Raw genomic sequence first — 24611 nt, forward strand, 5'->3', positions numbered from 1 at the left:
AAACGGGTTTAGAAAGGAGGGTCGTTATTTATGTCGACGGCTCCGGGTTTGTGCCCGGTCTTTGGCTGCTGTGGGTCCTACGCACACAAGGCTGGGAAACAAACCCCGAGTCACTCTGTACGCTCGGGATCCTCTCCTGATCTGTGCGGCTCACGCTGCTCTGGCTTCAAGTGACCCGTGAATATCTGGACGTGTCCGGACTCAGATTTCGTCCCCATGTCTCCTACAAAAGAAAAGAACAGATCAGGCACACACAAACCCGGTTTCGCTTTGCAAAAATACAAACTCAAACAGAGAACAGGAGAGTTTCAGGATCTGTCAGTATTTTGCTCGCTGGCTGTCTTCAGTGAAGGACAGAAGGAAATCTGATCTTTAACAAGCTTCCAAACTACTCATAAAAGATTAGAAAGACTCTAAATCTTGCTTAGTGGTGCGGGGAAATAACTTTTCAAAAGAAAAAAAGTTCTCTTTGTTGGGTTCCTTCTTTGTGAGGATTTGGGCCCAGATCCTAAAAGTCCAAACTGAGTGATGAGGTCGAATGAAGCTTTAAAAACCCAGCACAGAAACATTACTCAGTTCGGGGACTTCATGTTAACTCAAATGACAGCTGAACTGTCTGGGTTCACAGCCGTGAAAAGGCACCTCGGGTCCGATAGCTTCTGTTCCCGAATCAGACGAGTTCAATTAGGAGAAAATGAACAAAAGGATCCCTCAGAACAAACTCTCACTGTAGTATGTGTGTGTGTTAAGAGGAAGCAGAGGTGGAGGAGGTGGAGGAGGAGGAGGAGGAGGGGGAGGGGGGGGTCTCTTGTGTTGGATCATTACACACAGGGAGGAGAGAGGGAGGGAACCCAGGGATGGACGGACAGATGGGGAGAAATAGCCTGGAGGAAGGCAGCCGAGGAGACAGAGGACAGGAGGCGCTGGCCGACGCACCACACAGAAAAAAAACCTCGCCAGAGAAAGAGAAGACATGGCAAATTTTACAGGAACCTGGAAAATGAAAAGCAGCGAGAATTTTGACGAGTTGCTCAAAGCTTTGGGTAAGAACAACTTTTTTTTCTCCACCCCACCTTCAGTTTGGTGCCTTATTTGGTTAGAAATGCAGAAAATGATCACTCTGGTCAGTTTTTTTGTTTGTTTGTTTGTTTGTTTGTTTGTTTGTCGCAAGTATTCTGGTAGACAGAGATTAGATCACAATGTAGATTTGTCTTTTAAGGCATGCAGAGTTCGTTTAGTTTTACAGAATAAAAATAAAAAAGATGTGCGTTGAAGGTCAAAAAAAAAAAAAGAGCAAAATCTTATGGTAAGTTTAGAAAGAACCTTTTGAAGAAACAGAAACCACTTTAGGATTCATTAAACAACAACAACAAAAAAAGTACAGCTAATACTCACATAGTACCATGTGAGTACAAATATCTTATTAAAGGAGAAAACTTGAACAGAACTGCTTTGAATTTTTAACTCAAGTGCTGCAAAACAGACAAAATCATCACGCCTGAGATGCAAACTGAGATTGTCGCGCGGATTATTTATGGCTAAAACTCATAAAAGTACCCTGTGTGTGCACATTTCCCTCGTACGTTTGTCACACCGATTATTACTTTTCATATTAAAAGCGAGACTGCAGGAGACAAACGCTGCCCTGAAAGGAAAAGGCATCACTCCTAACCAATGGAAGCACGTTGGTGAGAAAAAAGAAAATCCTTAAATTGTGGAAACAGACTAAAGTTTTCCCACATCTGCTCATTTCCGCTGTATCTGCATGATGGAGGCTTTGGAGTTTTTCCCCCCTCGGCGTTGATCACAGTATTCCCCTCCTCATCACCCTGCCACCTTCAGATTCCCAACATCTGCACATAATAAACTGCAGACGGCTCCTTTCCCCTCTATAATACAAACACCCTTACGCTAATTTATTCACCTGTCAACCTAAAAGGGATGCATTTTTGTTTTATTTTTTTGGTTTTTACTGTGAAGTGACTCAGGCTGAGACAGATTAAACCAAAGTCCACCTCTGGGTTTCAGGGGTGAACGCCATGCTGAGGAAGGTAGCCGTGGCGGCTGCGTCCAAACCTCATGTGGAAATCAAGCAGAACGGGGATCACTTCTACATCAAGACGTCGACCACGGTCCGCACCACGGAGATCAACTTCCTCGTCGGCCAGGAGTTCAACGAGGAGACGGTGGATGGCAGAAAGTGCAAGGTACCCAAAGTAAACCAGTGATGCTCAAATTTGACCTTTTTCTTTTGAGGCGTTATCATATTTTGTCTCAAATCTAAGAAAAAAAAAAGGGTGGGCATCTAGAGGGGGTATGGATTTTGTAGCAGCATCTTGTTCTAAGTTCACATCCGAAAGCAAACCTTGAAACTGTAAAGCTGCAATGCTTTTAAAAAAAAACAACAGCCACGACTATCAAGACTGTGTTCTGCCGATTTGATGGAGCTCATTCAAGCGTTGCTTTCCCTGCAGAGTTTGGCGACGTGGGAGACGGAAAGCAAAATGTTCTGCAGACAGACTCTGGTGAGCGGGAACGGCCCAAAAACCTTCTGGAGCCGAGAACTCCGAGGGGATGAACTCATCCTGGTGAGCAGGTTTTCCTTCAACTTTCAGACGTGTGCTGACAGACAGACTGGGAAGGGTGTGATGCTGAAAGCACTGATTGCACTCTGAGCACGTCCCTGTAGATCAGCTCTCTTGTTTAAAGTTCCCCCTTTTTTGTTTGCTTCTGTCAAACTGTGGCTCCCAAACCCCCTCGTGTTTCTTCACAGCCAGATGGTTTTGCTACATAATGAGTTAATTTTCCCTGCAGATGGTTGGATGCGTCGCAGAGTGTCAGATTTGGAAATCACCAAATTTATTCGCGGCCCATTCTTAACGGAAAAGCTCAACATTCTGGAAAATACAATAAGAAAAGTTTCCTTAGGAGGAAAGGCTGGATCCAACTTCTTATTTCCACTTAAAATATAACCAGCTCACTTTAAACCATAAAGACAGAAATAATGAACCTAATTTGGTCCTTAAATCTACCTGAAAACTCTTCTAAACCAGTGAAGACTTGTCAGTGGGGGGGACTTGAGAAGATTCATATAAACTAGATTAACTTCAGAAATGAGTGCCAGTGGCATATTCAGCCCTAACTGTTCAAAAAGATAATTAAAGTGGTCATAAATGTGTAAAAAAAACCAATATAATGGATGACGAGGCGCTTTGGTAAATTACATATTAGCAGAGTTTGTAGGTCAGCAGTGGTCTGCAAGGCTTTTATTTTGTGGGCCTAAAGCTGAAAAGTTTGGGAATCGTTGTTCTAAACCTCATTATTTTTCAGGAGAAGTTTTATTTCTTCACTCTGCAGAAAGGAGCAGAGTTTAATAGTTTCAACCCAAGGTTTTATTGGAGTTTTACGAGATCAATAAACTATTAGATGGGATCAGCAACTTTCTCATTTTTTTGTTTTTGCTGTTTGACAAAAAACTGGCCTTATTACCACAAACTTCAAATAATCGGTTATGAAGGTATTCGAACGAACAAATGAATTTTTTTAGGGTTTTGTGTAGTCAGATGTGACAGGGGTTGCCAAACGTTGTATCAGTAAACCCACAAAGTAACAGCAGCAGAGGCCTGTGACCCCAAGAAACAAGAGCCTGATGACTTAAGAGCTGGAACAACTACAAGACAGCGGTGAGAGCAGCCGTGTTGTTTGGTTTGGAGACAAAAAGACAGGAGACAGAACAGGAAGTGGCAGAGCTGAAGATGTTGAGGTTCTCCTTGGGAGGGACAAGGATGGACAGGATTAGGAATGAGGTCATCTGAGGTACAGCACAGGTTGAAGGACTGGGAGATAAAGTTAGAGAGGCCAGACTGAGTTGGTTTGGACATGAGAGGAGGGACAGTGGGGATATTGGTAGAAGGATGTTAGAGACAAAGAGGAGACATATGGATGCAGTTAGAGAGGACATGGAGGGAGTTGGACTGAGGACAGAGGACACAGAGGACAGAGTTAGAAGGAGGATGACTCGCTGTGGCAAGCCCTGAAAAGGGAGCAGCCCAAAAAAGAAATAAGACAACCTACTGTAGTTCTTAATCTTTTTAATCCATTTATCACTACTGTTTTTATCTTTTGCAACATTTATGGGCAAATATATCATTAACAGACATTTTTTATCATTTAATTAGATTTCTGGAGACTATCTGAGGACCGCCACTTGTTTTCTATGACCCACAGTGAGGTGCTGACCCCTACTTTGGGAATCACAGATCTATGGTCTATGATATGACCATAAAACCATATTTTTAGCAGCTTAAAGGAGGCATTTGAAGATATTTATTTGGATCCTGAATAAAGCAGAAACAGACTTTTTGCAGATGTTTTAAAGGACTAAATGATGAATCAAACCATCTGGATCTTGGTTTAAAAAAAAATAAAAATCATGTTGCCCGTGTCCCTGTGTATCTGTCTGTTGTGTTAGCAAAATATCTCATAAACAACTGGACAGATTTGGATGAAGCCAATTCAGGATTTTACAGATATTGAGCAGAAACTTGGTGTGGCATTTGGATTGTCATCATTTCTTCCCTGATTGTGTCCAAACATGTTCATCTGATAAAAGATGTCTGAACCCGTGCATCATTACGGTCCATCGTCTCCTCCCAGCACAAATACAAACCTTTCAGAGATGTTTACAGCCACATTTTTTCCTGGGACTCCTTTTATTTTTTTATTATTCTGAAGGGCTGAAAGTGTCGCTGCCATATGTTTGTTGTTGCATTCCTCACAGCACTTTATGGTCTTGGATCCATCAGAAACACTTCTGCTTCCAGTTCCTGGCTTAAAAAGAAGAAGAAAAAAATCCTTATAAGAAACTTGTAAACATCTGGTCTGGGTTTACTGACCAGATGGAGAAAAAAAAAAAGAAAGACAAGACTGCATCCAGTTTGGCTTTGATGGAGATCTCTTTACGGACTGTGACTCACCTCTGCAGAGAGGCAATCAGGAAAACATTTGGGAGGGTCGTAATTTGGACTGAAAGTAGGTTTTTCAAACGCCAAACAATGCGTTGACCTTACCAAATCTGGTTTTGTTCAGGATCAGGGTGTGCGCGTCTGTTCTTGTTGGACTGATAAACTGTAATTTGATAGGCACGTGGGAGCGAATCACCGAGGAAGAAAAAGAGACTTCCCAAGAAAAAGATCACACGTTTTTTTTTTTTTTTTTTTTTTTTATACCAGTGAGGTGGGAGAGGTCAGACAGTTGTAATAAACTTCAGATTCTTTGAATGTTTAGATTTGGCTGATTTGAGTTTATGAGGACGTTAAAATGATGGGTTAATGACCTGAAGGCAGGGTGGCTGCACACACTTTGTCACGCTCTCAATGAAAAATAACCCTGGGCCTGTTTTTTTTTAAACAACTAGTAATGCTAAATAAAGGAAGTCTTTTTTTAAAATCAGTGAATATGAGAAAAATCTCACTGACTGTATGCAGTATGTAGCACTTGTGAGCAGTCAGTATCTTACCTGCAGCAGATTGAGCTCAATTTGTAAAACCAGAGAGAAGTTCTGATGGGTGAGTCCAGCTAAAGTGTGATGATTCTTTCAGGAGGCTTTTTTTGTTGTTTAAAACAACACGACCTCCCAACTAAACCATTCCTAGCAGCTCAGGTGAGTTCTTGAATGCGGATGTGTCATTTTGCACCACCTGGTTGTTCGCAGAAGAGGCTGTCTGTGTTGGTTCACGTTCTGGGTGAAGCAACAGTTTGTGTCGGGCGCACTCAGTCCGATTAACGTTGTGAAAGCGATGCAGAGTAAAAAACGCACAATGTAGCATTTACATGGATGACTTTGAGCTTTCAGTTGTTTTCAATGGTAAATGGCCTGTAATTGTACAGCGTTTTATCTAGTCCAAGGACCCCAAAGCGCTTCACACTACAGTCAGTTATTCACCCATTCATCCACTCATCCAAACACTGATGGCGGTAAGCTACATTGTAGCATCAGATGCCCTGGGGCGGGCTGACAGAAGAGAGGCTGCCATCACATCAGTGCCACAGAGTCCTCTGACCACCACCAGTAGGGAAGGTGAAGAGTCTTACCCAAGGAGACAGCTGAGACAGATGGAGTGGGTGCTCCAACCCACCGCTTACACGACGAACCCCTACCTCAGGGGTGTCAAACGCCAGGCCTCGAGGTCCGCTGTCCTGGAGGTTTTAGGTTTTTCTGCTCCAACGCACCTGATTCAAATAATTTAATTACCTCCTCACTAAACCATCAAGTTCTCCAGGAGCACGGCAACAAGTGATCCATTTGAAGCAGGTGTTTTAAAGCAAGAACACATCTAAAACATGCAGGAGAGCGGCCCCTGAAGAATGGAGTTTGACACCCCTGCCCTACCTCCTAAGCCACTGCCCCCCCCCCCTTTTTTTTGTTTTGTTTTAGATGGCAGAACTTTAAGTAGTGTCTCCTCTGACATGTAATTACTTTGCAGCCCGGAACATCTAGATGCTAAAGCCCAATTCATAAAACATGCTGAGCATAAAAAAAACTCCTTCTATGAGTTACAATCATGTCATGCTATCACAAAAGATTTAATTAACATTGGAGACAAAAAAAGGCAAATATGGTAAGTATGGAGTCTTGTGTTGTATTGGTCATAACAGGCAGACACTTCAGTTTATCATAGCTATGTAAGAGCTGCACATACTGCTGTATAACCCTAATGTTTCCTTGGTAATACTAGGCTCGGCCTCTGCTACTCTCCTCCTCCAAATAGTAAAAGTAATGGTCTGTATCAGACTGCCAATATGGTAGTTCTTAATGAGTTACAAACTTAAATGTTTTATGTATTAATCCTAATTCAAACCAAATCACACCTCTAGGAGTTTCTACTGTATATGAGGTTGGAAAGAAAAGATACACAGTGGTCTGACCTTACAATTTTAACAGAAATGGAAAAAAAAAACAAAAAAACTTTTTGCACTCAGTGAAAGCTGATGGGTGTAATGTCCGTCTGAGAATGCCTCCAGTAAAAATGAAACAAACGCTTGAGAGTGAAAGTCTTATTCAGTGAAGAACCTCATGCACTCCCTCCCTGTTTCACTAAAATTAATATTGTTTCAAAAAGAAATAAAGTCCCCACGTTCTCCACTCCATTGTGGGACTCGAGCCAGGTGTGGGACTGTGATTATGTTGGGGTAGCGGGGCGGGGTGGGGTGAGGGTTCGTCCTCCCGTGGGCTCCTAATTGGCTCCATTGATCATGTTGATGAAAAGAGGCACTAATGGAGCCCGGTGTTACCTCCAGTTAATGTGTCCCGCGGCGTCACGCCACTTGGCAGATGGAGTCGTCGCAGCTCAATTATCCTCCGCTCCAGCCTGGTCCTGCTGTCGGGCCCCACGGAGCTGCCTGAGACAATGAGGCATGGCGCCGGCGGTTACCCTTCCACAAAATCTGTGGGGCTTGTGTCATAAAGGATGTTAAAAAAAATAAAATAAAAATCTGAGCAGCATTGTGTTTAGCAACTACTTTGATTAGTTTGTAGATCTGTTAGGAGAGGACAGACTGAGGGGACTTTATTCACTCTAGGTTAAACCTCACTTTGGTTGAGCCGCACCTTTTTGTGTCATGTTTAGCTGTTGTGTATATTTCAGTATGTATACTATAAAATGGAGACAACTCTAAGAAACAACCTTTGACGTTTGAACAAATCAGGGGAAGAGTTGACGGGCGTGCTTTCATTCCGGTGGACTTTGGACAGTCCAGGGCAGGGGTGGGCAACCCTGGTCCTGGAGAGACACCTTCCTGCAGGTTTTCCTTGTTTCCCTGCTCCAACACACCTGATTCAGTGGTTAAATCACCTCTTCATGTTCTGCAGAAGCCTGTTAATCAGCCATTGATTCAAATCAGGTGTGTTGGAGCAGAGAAACAAGTAAAACATGCAGGATGGTGGCCCTCAAGGACCAGGGTTACCCACCCCTGGTCTGGGGGGACACTAAAGAACAATGGGTCAACATCACGTTTGTACAGGTTGACTGAAATAAGACATTCACAGAATAATCGAGTCTTTATGGCAATAAAAGCCATGGAATGCTAGCTCGAAAGGGTATTCCAGCTGTTGTGGAAGAACTTGCCGTACTACCGTAATCTTTACATCCACTTCATTTGAAATCAGTCGATTCCTTCATCTTGAGTTGAACTAGGAGGACACAAAAGTCCTCCACAATAAGACCAAGTGTATCCAGTGTGAAGACGCTGAGAAGTCCTAGTCCAGTGGTGCTGTACCTGCATCTTTACCTGCAATTCCTGTGGCACGTGAAGATGCTTCAGGGTAGAATTAGGCCCTGTTGTACCTCCCCTCAATCACTCTTATCAAGAGTCACGGATATTGGAGTTGAACAGAGCTAAGACTGTCTTTTAGCAAAATATTTCTTAAACCACTGGAAGGATTTTAGTGAAACTCCTAAAGAGTAGTCATTTGATGTCCATCTACAGCTGATTACCACTTGGAGTCAACCCAGTTCAAGATGGCTGCCACAGCCAACTGACATTAGCCAAAACAAAAGTAGGTGTAACTCAGTCCGTTTCACAGATACCGAGCCAACGTTTGTGTGGCAGTGGTGGATAGTCGTCCCCTCGTGGTATACTCTGAGCGCCAACGCATCAGCTTAAAACTCCGGCCTAAAGGCGGCGGGTGATATGCATTCCTTCAAGAAACGCTAGGCCTTCAATTAGAAAGAAGACAAAAAAAAAAGGTTCTTAAAAGGGGGAAAAAAAAGGCGTAGAACCACAGGAGAAAAATGTCCTCCTTCATTTCTAATTTGGAGAAAAAAACTACACTCTGCATTATATGTGCCACGTTATGTCCCATTAAAAATAAATCGATAAAATGAGATGCAACTGCTGATAAAGTCAGTGTGTAATTTTCTCTCGTTCCAGATCTTTGGCGCGGACGACGTGATCTGCACACGGATCTACGTTCGAGTGTAGCAGACGTCCACCCAAACATCCTGCAGAAAACAAACCGTCAGCATCGGGAGTTCTACATACCACGGCCTCCTTGTGTAACTCACAGTTTTAAATAGAAAGTACCATTTTTCTGTCCCCGTCCTTTTTTGTATATAATTTTGTAGTCCTGCATGTAAACAAAGTGTTTTGTTTTTTCACCACACATTACGAATACTGCTGGTCTCACCCTGATGTGAATAAAAATGTTCCACGTGCACGCCGCGGAATCCAGCCGTTTTGATTATTTAGGTTAAAGTGGCGTAAAGAACAAAACGACCGAGAAAGAAAGCGGCCAGGTGAGATCGTGTCTATTCAAAGGGTAGTTTAATGCCAAACACCATACTAACACTCATGTACAACATCGTAAAAGTCAAGAGAAGTGACACATTAAACGAGGTACAAACAATATCTGTATGTACAATCAGCTCGCCCCGGACCTCCTGTGTTATTCTGTTACAAACGCAGTGAATACAAAAATAAAAACCCAAGTATTAAACTATTTAAAGATTGTCTGCAGCTGGTTAGGTTACTGACCGCTGCCTTTAGTGGAGCTCAGGAGAACGAACGTTTCGTCAGGCAGTTTTAGTTTCCTATTAGGACTGTTGCCAATGATCGCCTCCTGTTTACGTTTTTGCCTCCATGGAATCATCTACAGGTGACTCTGATAGTCACTCCGGAGCTCAGTCTTCCACCAGGGTCGATTCCAATTTTACTAAAATGTAAAAAAGAGAAAAAGGCATCTAAAATGTTCAAATTTCTCTTTCGTGAAATACACAACATCCTCAAACTGTATTGCGGCGAGAAAAAACACGAACCGATGGGAAATTATTGCTTGCCCTCTCCGTCCTTTAGCTGCGCTCAAGTCGCGCGGCCGACACCCACGAGCAGACCAGCTACTTTGCGCGCAGCTAACGGGAGAAACGCAGATTCTGACTCATCTTCGCAAAGCTCGAACACGAGACGGACGTCGAGGTTGCTGGCGGGTGACCCTGGAAGCGGCCGCGCGGCACGCCGCTCTGTCGCCAGGAGGAACTGTTGCTTGGCTACATTCAATCATCTTAAAACCATCGCGTGGTGCTGATGCCTAAAAAACCGCGGGTCGAAATGTACAGGAGATCCGTCACTTTAAAATTTTGCCTCTTTTTTTTTTTTCTTGTTTTGTTTGTTTGTTTGCTAAACAAAAACTTTAGCAACAATGCAATCAACAGACCATAAATTAAAAATGTCTCTGAGTAACGTCCTTTGGTAAAAAACGGTTAGGTTTGCCTTCTCTTGATAAAAGTCTGTGCATCCTCTGGCTAAAGATTGACACTTTATGTGTTAATGTATGCTACACATCAGTATCACCTGATAAAAAAAAAAAAAAGAAAAAAAAAATCTAGATATAAACAACCTATTTACACAAACTGTTCGGGCAAATATAAATTACTGTGCTCGATACACAAAGCTGGCATTGTTACTAATGCCAAGCATCTATCAAGCAGGCGCCAGAAATGTTGAATATACATATATATACTGTATGAGCAGTGCAATGTTGCACTTTTACAACCAAACAGAGAAAACATTCACAGGTTTTACAGGTTTACAGCTGGAAGCCACATTAAGCTCAAAATCCAAGCACAAACAGTTGAATAAAAAGGTAACAGGTACTTGTTCTCGTTACCTCAGGAGAAAAGCTGAGGTTCTTGTGTTTTTATGTTCTGTAAAATGATTTAAGTGTTCCCCGAATAAAAAAACAACAACACCTTCCGTCCTTGAGTTGTTGAGCTTTAGCAACGAAAGGTTTAAATTGTGACTTGCATTACAGAGTGGAGAAATCAGTGTTTTCCTCTCCATATATATATATATATATATATATATATATATATATATATATATGGTTAAAGAGAAAAGAAACCTTTATGTAAAATCCAATTTAAGAATTTGCGACAAACGTGTGAAGTTTAAAAGAGTCTGAATCGTGTGCGAAAAGTTTAAAAATGTACATCCTGCCTGAATTGACAACCCGACACGTTTTGGCAACTGCGTCCAGCAACGACAGGTCGGAGACGTCCTCTCTGGCAGTTCGCTGGCAGGAAACGGGAGCAGCTACAGTGTCCTGTACTTCACCCGGTACTTGTTGATGTTGAGATAGTGGAGGACCTCGGGGCAGCAGGTGGTGGTGCACGACAACAGGCCCTCCTGTCCGTCTCCCATCAGCCACTTCTGAGTGTTGGCAGACATCTCACTCGTCACGTGGGTCTTGGCCCAGTCGTCCAGCAAGGCCTGAAAGCGGCGGTGGAGGCGTGTGTTCACCTGCTGGTGGGACTGCAAAGAAAAAAGAAGACAAACGATCACAATACTGATTAACATAGAGATATGGAAGCAAAAACACAAGATAAAATCTTTCAATGGTCTGTAAAAAAAAAAAAAAAAAAATGTTATCTAGCATCTTCAGCTCTAAAGACAGAAAATCTTCTCAGGAATCTAAAGTAATGATGTCTTTAGAGGTAGCTGTATTTCTTTTCATGACCTAGCAGCTGCAAAAACACATCTCCCCATTTGTATCTCATTATTAAAGCAACAACGATGTGCTGCCAAGGCTGCTAAAATGTTCATCTGAAAAAAGAAAAGCTGGATCTCAAGTGTTATAGCTAATGTAAAAGAAAACAAATGGGATTTAGCTGAGAGCATCCATGAAAAGTAAACCTGTACATCACTGAGCTGTTGTACTACAGTTTATTGTTTGTATCGTTGCAGCATTTCACCAACTTTATACCACTGATTCCTTAAATTACCAAATGTATTTCTTTTTCTTTTTTTTTTTTTGCACACTGTATCGTTCCATATAAGTTTGGCTCTTTTGCGTCCCGTTCCTGAAACTATGTGAGCGAGTTTTTACGCGTCCGCCTTGTGAAAACACGAGGCCGCTGCACTGACCTGATGAGCCCGCGTCAGAGCGGTGTGCCGGTACATGTAGTCCTCGGACTTGCACACGTAGACCATCTTGTAGGAGTTCAGCTTGAACATGCACTTCATCTTCAGCTCGCTGCTGCTGTCCTGCGACTTGTCCGAGGAGCCTTTGGTAATTCTCTCCTGCTGCAGCTGCTCCCATCCTCTCTGGCACTTTCTTATCCGCCTCAAATTCCTTACGGCCAAAATCATACAAATACAACATTTATACGTAAATATGAATGCTGAGTGACAAGTAAAAACACTTGTTTAACCATTTTTTATGGTATGTTGTGTTTGACTTTAAAGGAATAGTTCACTATTCCTACTATCAAGTAGGGTTGAATGCAGTGATTGTGACTAGTCACTATCTCACCTGCAGCACACAGTAATCAGAGGGATTTCATGGGGGAGATTTATTGCAACTCAACAGAGGAAATTCTACCATCTAAAACAACTCCAACGGTTCAAGTTAGGTAATGAGTTTTTATACTTAATTACTTTTGCATCAGATAGTTACACAACTGGGTTCGATGCACAAGTAAGGCTGCGTAAAAAGTTACAAAAAAATAAATTCACCTGAACCATAATTCAAATTTTGAGGACTGAGTTGTTTTAGATTTTTTTTTTTTAGAAAAATCACACTCAAATTTCACTCTAATTGTTGTCTACTGCAGGCAGGACGCTGACTACTCAGAAGAACCGAACGTGGCCCCGGATCAAAGAAGCGTCAGGCACGCGGTCAGCCTTAAGTAGACAAACTGGGATGAAACAATCAAATCTGAGATAAAAATAAAGAAATAAAATAAAAGACATGAACACATTTTCACACCCATGCATTCCAACTTACCACGTAACAGTTTTAATTTTTAAGGAGTCAAATTATTTGCTGAAAATGTGAATCTTAGAAGCAGCAGAGGCACGAGTGGGATTGTTTTTTCACAATGGTCTTCCATCGCAAAGTTGTTTGGTCTGGATTTAAAAAGGGGGGCAAGAAACCGTCGACTGATCCCAGTTCGAACTAAAATGCAATTATTCCCCAAACCTGAATCGAGTTTTAATGTATGACCACAGGGAAACAGGTGAGCGAGGACTGAAGCCATAAAGGTTTTTTTTTTGGTGTTAGTTTATTTTGCACTCAGCAATAAACTTAAAGGACATGACACTGAGGTTGGTTTTAGATAAAAACTGGTGGAGAAACACAAAAAATATTGCTGCGTTTAAAACTAGTGGCAATAACGCTTCTGTACAAACTTTTACTAACACTGAACAGTCTGTCACTATCCTGAAGATTAAAACTAAACAACTAAAAAAAAAGGAAACCGCTGGAATCCAAGATTTATGCAAGGAGCGGTCTGCTCCTCTGAGCTGCTCTGCTGCTGATCTTGACTTTATGAAACGGGGTAAACATACATAACGATGATGTTGTTGGGCTCACCAGACTTTAGCAAGTCTCAGCCCGTTGTAAGATAAAACCACGAGGAACTAGTAGCGTTTTTAAAAAGTCTGTGAAATAATTATGATGATAAATGACCAACTGAAATGATTATTTTGTTTGTTTTTATAAGAAACAAGATGGCTGCATGAACAACACTTATTGTAGTTCAAAGACAAGGCTGTGAGGCGTCTAAAAAAGAAACAACGACCTATAAACATATCATTTAAAGAACTGTTTTATTAACAAACCCTGCTGCAAATAATGTGCAGTAAACCTTAATCATTAAACTCTGTCACAGCAATGTACAAAAGCTCCCTAACAACTAAAAGTTGCAGTTTTTTACAGAAAATTGTTACAAACAATAACAGCCTTAGACATATGTAAACTTTAAAAATGCAAACTGTGACACATGCAGGACTTTCATCTGAGTACAATTAAAAACAAAAGTTATGGAGAAAGTCCTCTTTCATTTTCTCAGATCCACAAACTCTTCGTTGTCTCAAATTCAAATCAAGGACAATTAGAAAACGATAGACTTTGCCTTTCGTTCGAGTAGTCAGTGGCTTTTGTTCTCGTTTTACAAAATAAACATTCAAATTTAAAAACAATGGGACTTAAAGTCGTGATTAATCTTAGCTGAGAGTGAAAGTGAAAGTTCAAAACTCAGAATAAAGTCTAAACCAAACATAAAACTTGGCTGACAAATTTCAGCTGCACTGAATTACAGAATAAATAAAATGGAGGGCTCAGAAACTCAAAAGACACTGACAGTCAGTGAGACTTTTAAGAGGGGAAGGTTCGGCCACTGGAAGCACTTCAGTGTGACCGTATAAACTCCTAACTTCTGAGGCAGCAGTTTAACGGAGGTGGACTCTCACCTGGGGAGGAAAACCGGTTTCTGGGCCAAATGCTCGCGGAGCTCCGGGGATGCAGAGTCTGAGGTTAAATACCTGCTCACATAATCTGACCACTTCTGTCGAGGAGAAAATACATAAAGAAATGTATATTTAAACAACCCTTCAGACAGTATACCTGAACACCACAGAAGCAGACTGAAACAAACCAGCTCTAAAATCTGAATGACTTACTTCGAATCTAACTGCACCATTTTGGATTACAAAAACTTTATTAAAAAAAAAATTCTACCAAGTCATTTTAAATATTGCATTTAAAACCAATATATTAAAACACCAAGACAGTTCTGCCTGCACTGAGAACATAATTATGTGTTTTTGTTAGTAATTATATTAAATGGTAATCCCAAAATCTGTATAATCTCATAGAAGTAGCATCAATGGTTTACAATCCAATCATAGTCCAATAAAAAGGAAATCAAAGCAAGAATGGGACAGGAGAAATGAGGATTTTTGTTGTTCTTTACACTGAAGACTTCTTGGTTGCATGTTAGGGCTTGTTGTCCTGTTGCTGAATAAATCTGGGCCTAATCAGTCACATCTGATGGTAGTATACGACAAATAAGTATCCTCTTGAATTTATCATCGTTGAGGACACCATCCATTATAACTCAATCCTCAGCTGAAACATTTCGAAACTTCAGTCTGCTTTGAAATCTTTGCCTCAGAATGACCTCACCAGTGTTGTATACCTCGTGTATATTACCTAATCTGTTTATGTCAAATCTGGGTTGCCAAAATCTTAATTTCATCCTTTTTATTACAGCAGCTCGGTTAAATCTGCAGCAGTCTACCAAGCTGACCTGCTAAAGAAAAGCAGAAACTGAACTGGTTCTTACTTCTGCGTCAGCTGGCTCGTCAGAGTTCTCCTCCTCTGTATCCAGCAGCTCCAACGCCAGACTGACGGATCCTCGATTCTTCAGAAACATCAGCTGTGCACAGCACAAGCAGTCGGAGAACAATGAACGAGGTGTTCAAAATGTCATAAAAACAGGCGTAAACTTCAAACTCAGTCCTCCTCTTTTGGTACCTTGAAGCAGTTCTCGTCGGACATGAGCTGCTCCGCTTTGCGCTGGTAGGTCCCCTCGGCAGCAGCCCTGCACGTCTGCGTGGACGTCGTGCCGCCCGTGGCTTTGCTGGCGCTCTCGCTCAGGTACATGTCAGTCACACGCGCACATATGTCGTCGGTAACAAGGTGCTGGAGCTGTAAATGCAGTAGGCTTAGTATGCAACAGTATGCAAAGCTTGAGATATTTACTTAGTGACTGCAAGGATTAAAAACAAACACACTTTGTGACGTGAACAATAAAATCCCATTTTAAAGCTGGGCTCAGTTACTTACATAGCTAACTAATGCTTGGATCAGGACTGAACTAGGTTTACAACAGAAAGGCAAACGTTTAATGTTACAAACTCGAATCTACCAACCTGCCGGACAATGCTCTGAATCAGTTTGTCCATGGTGAAGGCAATGTAGGCGTGGATAGTAAACATTTCCCTCAGGGAGTCCTCGTACTGAGCCGGCTCCATGTTCCCGTCCAGAAGATTTCGCACCATTTCCAGAAACACGGAGTAGTACTCATCGACGTCGACCTCCACTGCAGGCAGAAAGCAGCACAAGTGTTGAGTTTTACAGGTAGAACCAAACATTTGATGCACGATGAGAACGTGGAGGAAAAAAAAAAAAAAATCTAAATCAAAGTTAAAGAAAATTGGACATTTCTTTTAGACTCAGTCACAGTCTGGAGGCACACTTGGAAAAACTAATCAGTTTTAAAGAAGTTTAATAAGGATTAACAATACTTTACTTCTATGACTTTAAATCTTCAATATAATCAGCACACTAAAAGTGTTAAATTCCAGCAAAAAAAAAAAAAAAAAAAAAAATAGGTATTTAACCTTGAAGCAGAAAATAACCATATGATGTTGTTAAAACCTAAAAGTCTTCACTTACTTGGCTCCTTCATCTTTAACTGGATTGCTGGATTTTCGTTCTTCTCCTTTTTCAGCCCCAACACTTCTCTTTCCCATTCTCGCTCGTGGGCATCCTCCTCGATCTGCTTCTCCGCCTGTCCGTAAATCCGCAGCAGGCGAGAGCAGAGGATGTGGTGGAGGCGAAAGAAGACGTACCAGTAGTTGTTCACGAAGAACAAGTTGTAGGCGTCGTCAGTGCCCCGCAGTTTCTGGGCTGCCGTGCTGCCGAACAGCAGCTTGGACTTCGAGGGGCTGCGGCCCGGCAGGCCGTTGTGCTTCTTGGGGCTGTCCTGGTTGGTCTCCATGTCCTCCTCCTCCTCCTCCTCCTCTTCCTCCAAGTCGGAGAGCTCGCCGCGTCGCGCGAACAGGAGGTCGGGAATGAAATGGTGGATTATCTGTTTGATCTTGAACTTGTCTTCCTTCTGGATGCCGACTTGTCTTTTGACATGATGGATGATGAGGCCGGCAGCATCCTCCAAGATCTGGCTGTCGTCATAGGTCAGGGTCACGTGTGGGCCGCTTGGTGGCGGAGTGGCATTCTCCTCTGAGGCTTGTTCCTGGCGCTACAGGAGACACGCAAGAAAAAATGGATTACATTTCAATTTATCTTAGCTGTGTAATCAAGGATAAGAAATATCTAAACATGATCTGATGATCCCAACTTCCCAGTTGATCTGACACATTCCTAATCTCAATTATCCATTAAGCTTGCCATTTAAATAAAAAGAGAAAATATTCTAAAGTGAACAGGTTTCCTTACATCTTCATACAGCATCTCGATTTCGTTGAGCAGAGTCTTGGAGCGCAACACTTTGGTGTCGTTCTGCTTGAAGTTTATGCCTTGGTGGTCGAGCGACTTCAGGTAATACTTCTCGTTCTGTTCCCGCCAGATTTTGTTGAAGCCTCTCTGCGCTTCTTTCCACTCCTCCTCCTTCATTTTTAACCTGAAACGGCAAGAAAAACGGGGTTGTTATATGCGCGTACATCTTTAAACTGAGCCGTAAAAGTGATTAGATGTTAGCGAGTTGGGAAAGTTCAACTCTGATGATTACCTTTTCAGAACTATGGGCACGGACACGGCGGGGTTTCTCTTGAGCCCGTCAATGATGTCGGGAGCCTTATCTCCGTATATCCTCTGAATGGCTTTGCGGTGAATGACCTCTGACGAGCCTCCCATTGTGTTGTCCAGCCTGAAGCGCACCTGCTCCTCGGCAGACATGCGAGAGAGCCTCCTCTGCACCGTCTCTAGAGCTCGTATCGTAGCAAGGTTGGTTTCCAACACAATATCAAGCTACCAAAAGAAATAAAAATACAGCAACGGCAAAACAATTCACTTTTGTGTTTGAATAAAAAGCGAACATACACATTTATCCAAATCATTTTGATGCTTGAACAATGCGTCGAACTTTTGCACATCTGTGAAACGACAGAAGACTGGCCCACGTCTTCCTCACCTCGAAGCGCTCATCCTCACATCTGTAAATGTGCTCCTCGTACTGAGTCTTTTTGGAGCTCACAAACGTAGAATCCTCAGACCAAGATGGAAACGAAACCCAGGTGTCATTTAAGACCTGCAAGAAGAAAAAAAAAAAACAGTTCAATTTACAATTTCTATGAAATGCCATTCTATTTTTATTTAATAAATAAAAATGTATGAAAACGTTAAATTATCTGACAGCCCCGTTAGTTAGCACAGTATACCACACTTTAGTTAGGAAACGCAGCCCCATCAGGCGGTGCTCACCTCTCTGCACAGTGGTGTTCTTCCTGTGCACTTAGGTTGCTGGTAGCTCTTCGGCAGTGCTCTGTAGCTGGATCCCAGCCTCTTGCAGGAGGCGTAGTCGATCTCCATGGCGATACCCTCTGTAGAGCGCTCCTTGGGTAAACTCTCTGCGTGGCTCGACTCTCCGTGACTGGACTCTCGGTAGCCCAGGAAGTTCTTAAACCACGTAAACAGCTCTGGGAATTTTCTGTCAGGCGGGCCGTGGTACAAACACAAAGAAAGTCTTGATTTCCTTTTTCTTGGTTGCTCATCGAAATGTTGTGATTCTCTCATGCAAATTTGACAGAGTGCAACAATGAAACTCCTGAAACTACAGCTGAGATGTAACAAAATGATTTGATAGTTTTTGTTTTGTTTGGAAATCGAGTATCTGCTTATAAGAGTAATGTCTTGTGCTACGTTTAACGTCCAAACAGCCACAGACTTACCCAAGAAATGGGATAACTAACTGGACCAGCTCAGTGCGAGAAATCACTTCCTGGTTGAAGATGTGCAGACATCGCAGGAAGTTGTCATATGCCTCAGAGCTCCGTAGAGCCTTCTTCACCTGAGTTTAGGTAGTCAAACAAAGTTAATCTACTTTACTTCTTTTATCACAACATACACATCTTAGTAAAATGTCATACTTTCATTGCAAGAATTTAAACGACATGAGTTGTGAATAATACTGACCTTCTCAAAGAACATAGTTTCAGTGCTTGTACTGAGTTTACTGACTTCAGTCATGCCATGGGTTTTCGCGATGACTAAAGATTTCTTCTGAAAGAGCGTAAAGAGATTTATGATCAAAATTTTTTTTTGTTTTTAACTCTAAAAAAAGTTTTATTAAAAACTACATATATATTCTAAGTAAAAGCTTTGTGAGTGATGTAATAAACCTAGCCACCACATTGAAAAATCCAAAATTTGCGAGGTCATTTTAAGTTTAAAATCCATTCTCATGTAAATACGAAAAAGAAACAAGTAATTAAAAAGGCCTAATTTATGTAGATACCTTTGGAGGTGGTGTGGCACCCACTCCAGCAGGTCTCCTGATTGGCAGGCCATTCTGATTCAGCCTCTGTTTGTTGTTCAGCGAGGGCCTCTTCACTGTAGGACCATGGTCGTTACGGACGGACTCTGCTCTGTCGGGTGTACTCTTACCCAAAAGCTAGAAGAAATATAACACATCCCAATCAGACAAAGGAGCTGAAACAGATATACCAAGAAGACTGTTATAGGAAGAATCAAATACCTTACACGCCCTAAAGAGAAATTTAAGGTATTCGAACATAAAATGTTGGGAACAGGTGAAATTGCAACTACTTGGACCACTGACTCAAATATTTTAATATCTGTGCAATTCCCTTAAGTATGACAAGATATAGTTTAATTCGTTTACAAAGCAAAACACTAAACCAGGGGTCTCCAACCCTGGTCCTCGATGGCCACCGTCCTGCATGTTTTCCTTGTTTCTCTGCTCCAACACACCTGATTCAGTGGTTAAATCACCTCTTCTTATTCTGCAGAAGCCTGTTAATCACCCATTGATTCAAATCAGGTGTGTTGGAGCAGAGAAACAAGGAAAACATGCAGGATGGTGGCCCTCGAGGACCAGGGTTGGAGACCACTGCACTAAACATTTAACTTAACAGGCCCATAAAAATCCTGGAGCCTAAAAGACAGAAACCAGTTAAACAAGTCTGCATAACTCCCTTTTGATATGTTTGTGTACATATGCTGACATTTACTACTACTGGAACACAAAGTAAACACTTTAAAACCTTTTATTTAGAAAGCCTGTTACATTAGTTTAATACAGCTGAGCTCCAATGCATCACATTCAGAAACTCACCATTGAGCTGTTTGCATCAGGTAGGAACTGTCCAAACTCTGAGAGCAAGTCCTCCTGGTTCTTGAAAAGTCTTGCCACTTGAGTGTAGACCTCCTGCTCAGTCAGTGCCGGGGTGTAATTACCACCAGCCTCTTTAGCATTTCGCTGCTCCTTCTGAATTATTTATAATTAGGAGAAAGCAGTGGCGAGTTAACCGTCTGTTTCCTTCAAAAACAAGCAGAGCAACAAAAACACAGGGAATGTATTTTGCTCTGAGCGTGGGTTTTCTTACCTGGTAAGTGTGCAAGATTTCCAGAAAGGCTTTGTAAATGTCTGGCTGCCCCTGAAAGCGATTCTTGATCTTGTTGACATAATTTATAGCGTGGTTAAATTCCACCGGTTGGTTGTTCTGGAGAGGTGGGCCGCTGGATGGCGTGCTGCTGACAGGAGTGTGGGGCTGCACTGAAGGTGAACGTGGTGAGGCATATGCTGGGATGGATGGATTGGGCTGACTGGTGGGTGTATGGGCCGGAGACTGAATTGGCTGTCGAGAATAACCACAAAGAAGAATATTAGAACAGTTACCTGTGTAGGACAGGGCCTCCACCTTACCACATCTGACTGATTGGTAAATATATTCTACCTTGCTGGTTTTGTTCAGGGCGGGCTGAGTAGCAAGTGGTGGGGTACTGGTAGTGTGCAATGCAGTCTGGGGCAGACTCTGGTGCTGGTGATGGCTTGAGAGTTGGCTGGATGCCCCACTTGTCGGGATGTTTTGTACAGAAACACCATGGGGGGTGATGTAGTGAATCTGACCTGGTGTGGTAACATTGACTAGATCGTTGGTTTGAACCTCAATCTTGTATCCGGGTGGCAAGAAAGTGTTAAAACCCATGATGAGGTCAGGGTGACCCTTAAAGAGCTGGGACACACGATTGATAACTCCAGGAGTGTCAATGCTGGAGAAACAGAAGAAACGACAGTCATTAGACTCATCTGCAGTGCTTGAAACTTTGCATGTTGGAATTTAACAAACTGAAGTGATATTAAACCATTCTCTTCAGACGTTGAGGTAACTGGCAGGAAAACAAAACGTACCTTTGTGATTTGAACTCTTTCATAATATCAAGGAAATCATTATAAACTTGTGGCTGATTCCCAAACTGCAGTTTTACTTGATCCAGATAGGAGAGGGCATCTTCAACCTACAAAACAAAAAGGGAAAAATAACCAACCATTGCAAATGCTCGTACTATGATTTATGTATAGACAGGATATAATACTAGGGCCTTGCTTTGTGCCATTTAAAGTAAACTGCTGATTTAGTTTTATTTACCAGATGCCAAAACACAGCTTTGAGGCCTTTTAAAAAAACGATTCACACCTTTAGTCGTTGAAACTGCTGCTGCTGTCCTTGGGCTGAAGCCATAGGTGCAGGTGGATGGACATGACCTTGGACAACTGCAGGGCTCTGCGACTGAACTGCCAGGCTGTGTGCATGTGGACTAATATGAGGTGTGGTACTGTTGTGTCCATGTCCACTTGTGCTTTGAGGCATCGCAGGAACCTTTCAGGAAGAAATACAGTAAAACCTCAGAATTAAAAAAAGAGGATAGAGACAAAAACAACTATGTCTTCAGTGGGGTTACATGATTACAACAAACTTTTTAATGATTCTTCCCATTTTCTCAAATATGAAGTGAGTTTAAAATAATCAATTTTAATTTTTACTGATTGTTAATCAATACGTAAGCTGACTTTTAGAGGAATATTGTGCTGGATTAAAAAAAAAAGTAGAACACAGTTGATAACATTTGTTTCAAATCATACCTGGTAGCCCTGTGGGAGGGAATACTGGATGCCGGTTGAAGGCTGCATGTTCTCTGCAGGAGCCTCTACTGCAGCTGGAGCCGGGGCGAGGGCCCGGTGCTGAAAGCTTTCTGCAATGCCCTGAACTGGGGGGCGACGTTGTTGCTGTAGGGTGAATATCGGCTCTTGGTCTTCTGCACGTCTCTTCATTGTAAACACATACTCAAAGTGACTGAAATAAATCAGAATTACCATTGGCACCTACTCAGAGTTGTAAGAAAAGGACAAAACTTACAAGTATTTTTGCAAACCATAATGCATTACATGTGTGTTAAAGTGCTCGTGAAAGATGTCAGATTAGAAAAATATGGTTATGAGTTCTGATAAATAAAAATGTGGTGATAAATTAGATCACTTTGGGTTGTACACAAACAACCCCTATTAAATCCAGCATCTATAAATACTCAGTGCTCATTGTACTCAGGTCAGTACTCGATGTTCAGCAAACTGAATTGCAAACTATGTCGTGATGAAGACACATTTCAAATTCTTGGCAGTGTTGAGAGAAATAACTCTGGTGTGAAAATATTTCCAAAGTGACTGGCTTAGTCTGTACGCTACAATCAAAGCTCATTATCAAATGTCTTTTTTAAAAAATATTTTTTAAAACACAGATCCTTTAATTTCTGGAATTTGTTTTTTATTTCTTAAGCCTTTTGGCACCTTTAGTTGGCCTTTTATTAAAATGTTTTAACTCTTAGTTGGCCTTCCGGTACCATTAGTTTATTTTAGTTTAGTATATCCTAGCTTTGATCATTTCTGATCTGTTCAACTGAGGTTTTTACATCCTAGTTTAGTTGATGTTAGCTTATTATCAGTTTATTATACTTTTGTATCTTAGTATCTATCTTATATCGTGCTCAGTTTATTTTACTCTGACTCGTTTTAGATATGTTTAGCTTTTTACATCCTGGTTTTCTAGCTTAGTTTTTCATCTGTTTATGTTACTTTTATTCATTTTTTTAAATTTAGATTATCTTAGCTCATGTTTTAGATAAGTTTGGTTTAGTTTTTTATATCATGTGTGTTTTCATGATGATTCTGTATTTTTTCCTGCTGTAAAGCACTTTGAACCACCTTGTTGCTGAAAATTGCCATATAAATAAATTTGACTTTACTTAAATGAGTAAAGAACAGAAAGAGAAAGAGAGGTAGAGAGAAAACAACATAAAAACAAACATAAATCTAAACATCTGCTCCTAAGCACACCAGCTATGATTGTTGGTTAGGGACCACCTTTCAACACCTGCTGCAGTTTGACTTATGTAACTCACAGGAGACTGACAAACGTAGCCTTCAGAAATTAAAGCCTTCCTCAACTTTTACACCATCTTTATAATATACATGTATGTATAATATAAAATCACCAGGCTTGAAATTACACATATTCGAGCTGACGATTGCGTAACACGTTAAAGACGTTTCGTCCTGTAGCCGTCCGCACGCATTCACACAGGGGGAGTAACTTATTGACGGTCCCTAAGCAGACGTCATCGGATTTCAGTCCAGGAGGGGGGAGGCAGTCTTTGTGCCTCACTGCTGCACTCCGCCGTTTTCGGTAAAGATGGTGGCTGAGCGTACGGTCTTCGGTCCGCCGATGTTGTGTGTCTCGCACGCCTAGCCTCGATTTTTCTTTGTCGAAACAAGACGCAAATGACCCCAGATGGCGAAGGGCTGTGAAATCAGTGCTGTGGCGCAACAAAAAAACCGAGCATTTATCCGCCATTCTGGTCTTCTGCTGGCACGTAGGCGCTGTCTGTTTCGCTCGCTCGCTGCTGTAGCCCAACCTCCTCCCCTCCCCCTCTCCGAGCTACACACCGAGCTATCCGCTTTCTGCGAGCGGAGCTCGACCGCTCCGATGGCTGACGTTGACTTTTCGTCCTGCCGTTAAGTTATGTGGCAAGCACGTTACTATACCATCCGCAGTTTCAACCAGCCGGGGACTCGGTCGGCCAGCGTTTGTCACCTCCGGGTTACCGCTGAAAGTCCGCGGCGAACGGGACTGTCGTTAGCTGGAGCGGACGAGCTTAACTGACAATACTCTGATGGCTGGCGGACGTCGGAGAGAAAGCCGCCACGCTTTCTCCCAGCCGCCGAAGCGACAACGCAGATCGGTCGTTTTGATCGCCGCACGTCGCTACACGCACAACACGGTGGTCAGGACGAACTGCATGATCAGAAATTAACGCTGACCACAAGTACATGGCTAGCGCGAATCGTAGCTGAGCGAAACGTTGCATAAACGTCAGGATACTACAACTTTAGTCAAATATTTTTTTCTGTTTAGCAAGCTAACCGCTCGTTTCCCAACATTAACAGCGTAAACCTGATACAAGCCAGTAAAATTAAGCGGAGCGAGAGCCAACTAAGAGTAAAATACATAGTCAGGTCAGCCTCCTTATCGTTAGCATGTCAGCTAGCTGCTAGCCACACTGACGACAAGCTTTGGCAACTTCTCGACGCTGCAAGCTAACGTAGCCGCTACTAAAAAGCTTCATTTTGCCGAAAGACGAAACTACACCAACGCGTTTTAACCGTGACTGGATGAGCAACTAGTATTGCCTAACCATTTTGTCTGGTCGGCAAGGTTAAGAGGCAACTTGCTACATTAGCACAACAACCAACCCCGATTACCACAGGAGGATCTCTCGGCTAACAGGCTAACATCAGTTTAACTTACCGCGAGCGGCTGCCACCGGCGACAAATTGACCGCACCAGTTGAACGGATCCCGACCGGCAACCTGTCAGGTGTACATTCACCCGATGGGGACGAAAGGCGAGGTTTTGAGAAACAGTCGTAAACGTAAATGAAATTGGCTGTATGTCGCTAACAACAGTGTATGTATGAAGCGGTGTTCCTTGAACATAGGAGGCGTGTCTATCGTGAA

General features: G+C 42.3%; 2 protein-coding genes across 2 annotated transcripts; one reads left to right on the top strand and one right to left on the bottom strand.

Annotated features, from left to right (window-relative positions):
- Positions 1 to 882: 882 nt before the first annotated feature.
- LOC108234794 (cellular retinoic acid-binding protein 1) lies at positions 883 to 10366 on the top strand. The gene is made up of 4 exons (XM_017414259.3): positions 883 to 1043; positions 2029 to 2207; positions 2475 to 2588; positions 8932 to 10366. Exons 1-4 carry the CDS (start codon positions 974 to 976, stop codon positions 8980 to 8982), a joined length of 414 nt encoding a protein of 137 aa, XP_017269748.1. The 5' UTR covers positions 883 to 973; the 3' UTR covers positions 8983 to 10366.
- LOC108234793 (paired amphipathic helix protein Sin3a) lies at positions 9311 to 24592 on the bottom strand. The gene is made up of 21 exons (XM_017414257.3): positions 24403 to 24592; positions 21684 to 21894; positions 21238 to 21420; positions 20952 to 21058; positions 20497 to 20812; positions 20146 to 20397; positions 19875 to 20027; positions 19035 to 19190; positions 18713 to 18799; positions 18469 to 18587; positions 18002 to 18227; positions 17712 to 17828; positions 17310 to 17548; positions 17018 to 17201; positions 16238 to 16820; positions 15712 to 15881; positions 15314 to 15487; positions 15123 to 15215; positions 14248 to 14342; positions 11920 to 12127; positions 9311 to 11307 (listed from the first exon to the last, which is right to left on the bottom strand). Exons 2-21 carry the CDS (start codon positions 21870 to 21872, stop codon positions 11089 to 11091), a joined length of 3870 nt encoding a protein of 1289 aa, XP_017269746.1. The 5' UTR covers positions 21873 to 21894; positions 24403 to 24592; the 3' UTR covers positions 9311 to 11088.
- Between the last annotated feature and the right edge of the window lie 19 nt (positions 24593 to 24611).

Source organism: Kryptolebias marmoratus, linkage group LG15, assembly GCF_001649575.2.
Source record: "Kryptolebias marmoratus isolate JLee-2015 linkage group LG15, ASM164957v2, whole genome shotgun sequence".
Taxonomy (NCBI): Eukaryota; Metazoa; Chordata; class Actinopteri; order Cyprinodontiformes; family Rivulidae; genus Kryptolebias; species Kryptolebias marmoratus.

Coding starts and splice junctions, on each gene's coding strand:
- LOC108234794 (XM_017414259.3), top strand. CDS start 974: ATGGCAAATTTTACAGGAACCTGGAAAATGAAAAGCAGCGAGAATTTT. Junction 1,044..2,028: donor CGAGTTGCTCAAAGCTTTGG/GTAAGAACAACT, acceptor TCTGGGTTTCAG/GGGTGAACGCCATGCTGAGG. Junction 2,589..8,931: donor GAGGGGATGAACTCATCCTG/GTGAGCAGGTTT, acceptor CTCTCGTTCCAG/ATCTTTGGCGCGGACGACGT.
- LOC108234793 (XM_017414257.3), bottom strand. CDS start 21,872: ATGAAGAGACGTGCAGAAGACCAAGAGCCGATATTCACCCTACAGCAA. Junction 17,549..17,711: donor GTGAGGATGAGCGCTTCGAG/GTGAGGAAGACG, acceptor TTCTTTTGGTAG/CTTGATATTGTGTTGGAAAC. Junction 15,488..15,711: donor TTCAGAGCATTGTCCGGCAG/GTTGGTAGATTC, acceptor CTGCATTTACAG/CTCCAGCACCTTGTTACCGA.